General features: G+C 36.5%; 1 protein-coding gene across 1 annotated transcript in view; it reads right to left on the reverse strand.

Annotated features, from left to right (window-relative positions):
• LOC104461935 (bifunctional glutamate/proline--tRNA ligase-like) overlaps window positions 1-1,234 on the reverse strand; it is a gene marked incomplete at its 5' end in the record, with an annotated part of 14,153 nt that extends 12,919 nt beyond the window's left edge. The window contains one exon of the mRNA XM_010073686.1: window positions 1,150-1,234. Coding sequence (XP_010071988.1) covers window positions 1,150-1,234 — 85 coding nt within the window. The remainder of the gene's footprint in view (window positions 1-1,149) is intronic.
• Window positions 1,235-1,601: the final 367 nt, after the last annotated feature.

Here is a 1,601-nt window from a genome sequence, read left to right on the forward strand (position 1 = left end):
ATTGAAGACAGGGAAATATCAATTGGTATCAATTTATAAGGATCGAGCCAGGGTCCCCACAACACAGCATAAAAATACTATGTTGTTGTTATAACCATCCTACAGACACACAGGGAGGAATACCAATTTATGATGTATTGGTGGCTTTAACAGCATCTTCTACTGACATAGCTCACCAAATGCGAGTTTGTCAGCAAGTCCATGAACAATAGATTTTTTTTTCCCCTGTTCTTTCAAAAAACAATCAGTATTCAAAAACTACACTTATAATCACTAACTCCAAACTTATCGCACTGTTAATATACTGTAAATTAGGACTGCAATGTTTATGGGTCAAAATATGTTCCTTACTGCAGATACCAGACATCAGAGATTTCCACTAATATGTTGCTGGCACTTAAGATATCAGGATATCTCCTCTTGATACACCCAGGTATCTCACCTGATATGGAATCTAAGATGACAAAGCAGCTTCCAAAAACCAACATTAGTCTTGCATTTCTGATAAGCTTATGATCCTACTCAGATCATAAAAATCACACTCATGCCCCAAACTTGAAAATATTTATATAACGACAAATATATTTATATAATGACAGAGTATTTTTAGAAGGATAGACAATAGATTTCTACAAAAAATTCCAAGATTCTTTCTACAGGATGCAGATGGATACACCAGATAGCATGGCACAGTTAACTAGCACTTTTCTGAGATGACATCAAGCCCTCACATCATGCAGCAGTGAGCCCAAAATAATGCCACATAAACCTTTAAAAGTCATTCCACCACATGTGTACAAGTCCAAGGAATCTTCTATACCAATCTTGCCTAATATAAAATGGCCTTGCTTTTGATAATCCATGGCACCTCAAAGAGGCAAATACCTAAACAGTAAAGTGACTGGTACAGCATAAATTATTAGACCTAAGTTCATGCAAATAGGAATATCAGAGCTCTTTCCATAAAGACCAAATTTAGAATGTATTGTAAATGTTTTGTTTGTGCTACAAAGAGACATCAGTAATGCAGTGATTAATAACACTGTATTCTTCTCTTCCTCCTACCTGGAAAGGTTAGTCAATGTTACAACCATGTGATTTTTAAAACTGCTGACCCAAAGCTAGAAGGAGAGATGCAAAGTCACTCACTCGGCAACACGGAGGATGGTTTCTTTGCCTTCTTCCACTAAAATTTCAACATCATTCTTCACATGCTCCACCGTCAGCAGAGCTCCTTTAAAAAAAAAACAAAAAAAACCAAAAAAAAACGAGAAAGACATAGTGAACTTTCTTCCAGGAAAGATATCTTTCAGAGTAGCAACAAAACAGTTACATTTCTTATCAAATAGGATCAAGTGACTGAATTGGCTCCTTCAAGTAAGATTGCCCAGGGAGGAAATCAATTTTCACTCTCATATGCAAGAGGCTTCTTATTCTTGACAATCCTTACAGCTTCAGACTGATAATGCCCAGCATACAGTAACCTGCAGTGAGCTCAGCAAGTATCGGCTGCAATACATTCTGCTTCCTAAGAGTATTGTAAAAATTAGTCCTGTCCCCCAATATACACAGAGTACACGATCAAATAACTTTTCATTATT

This window comes from Pterocles gutturalis, unplaced genomic scaffold (assembly GCF_000699245.1).
Source record: "Pterocles gutturalis isolate BGI_N339 unplaced genomic scaffold, ASM69924v1 scaffold32252, whole genome shotgun sequence".
In the NCBI taxonomy this organism is placed as follows: Eukaryota; Metazoa; Chordata; class Aves; order Pterocliformes; family Pteroclidae; genus Pterocles; species Pterocles gutturalis.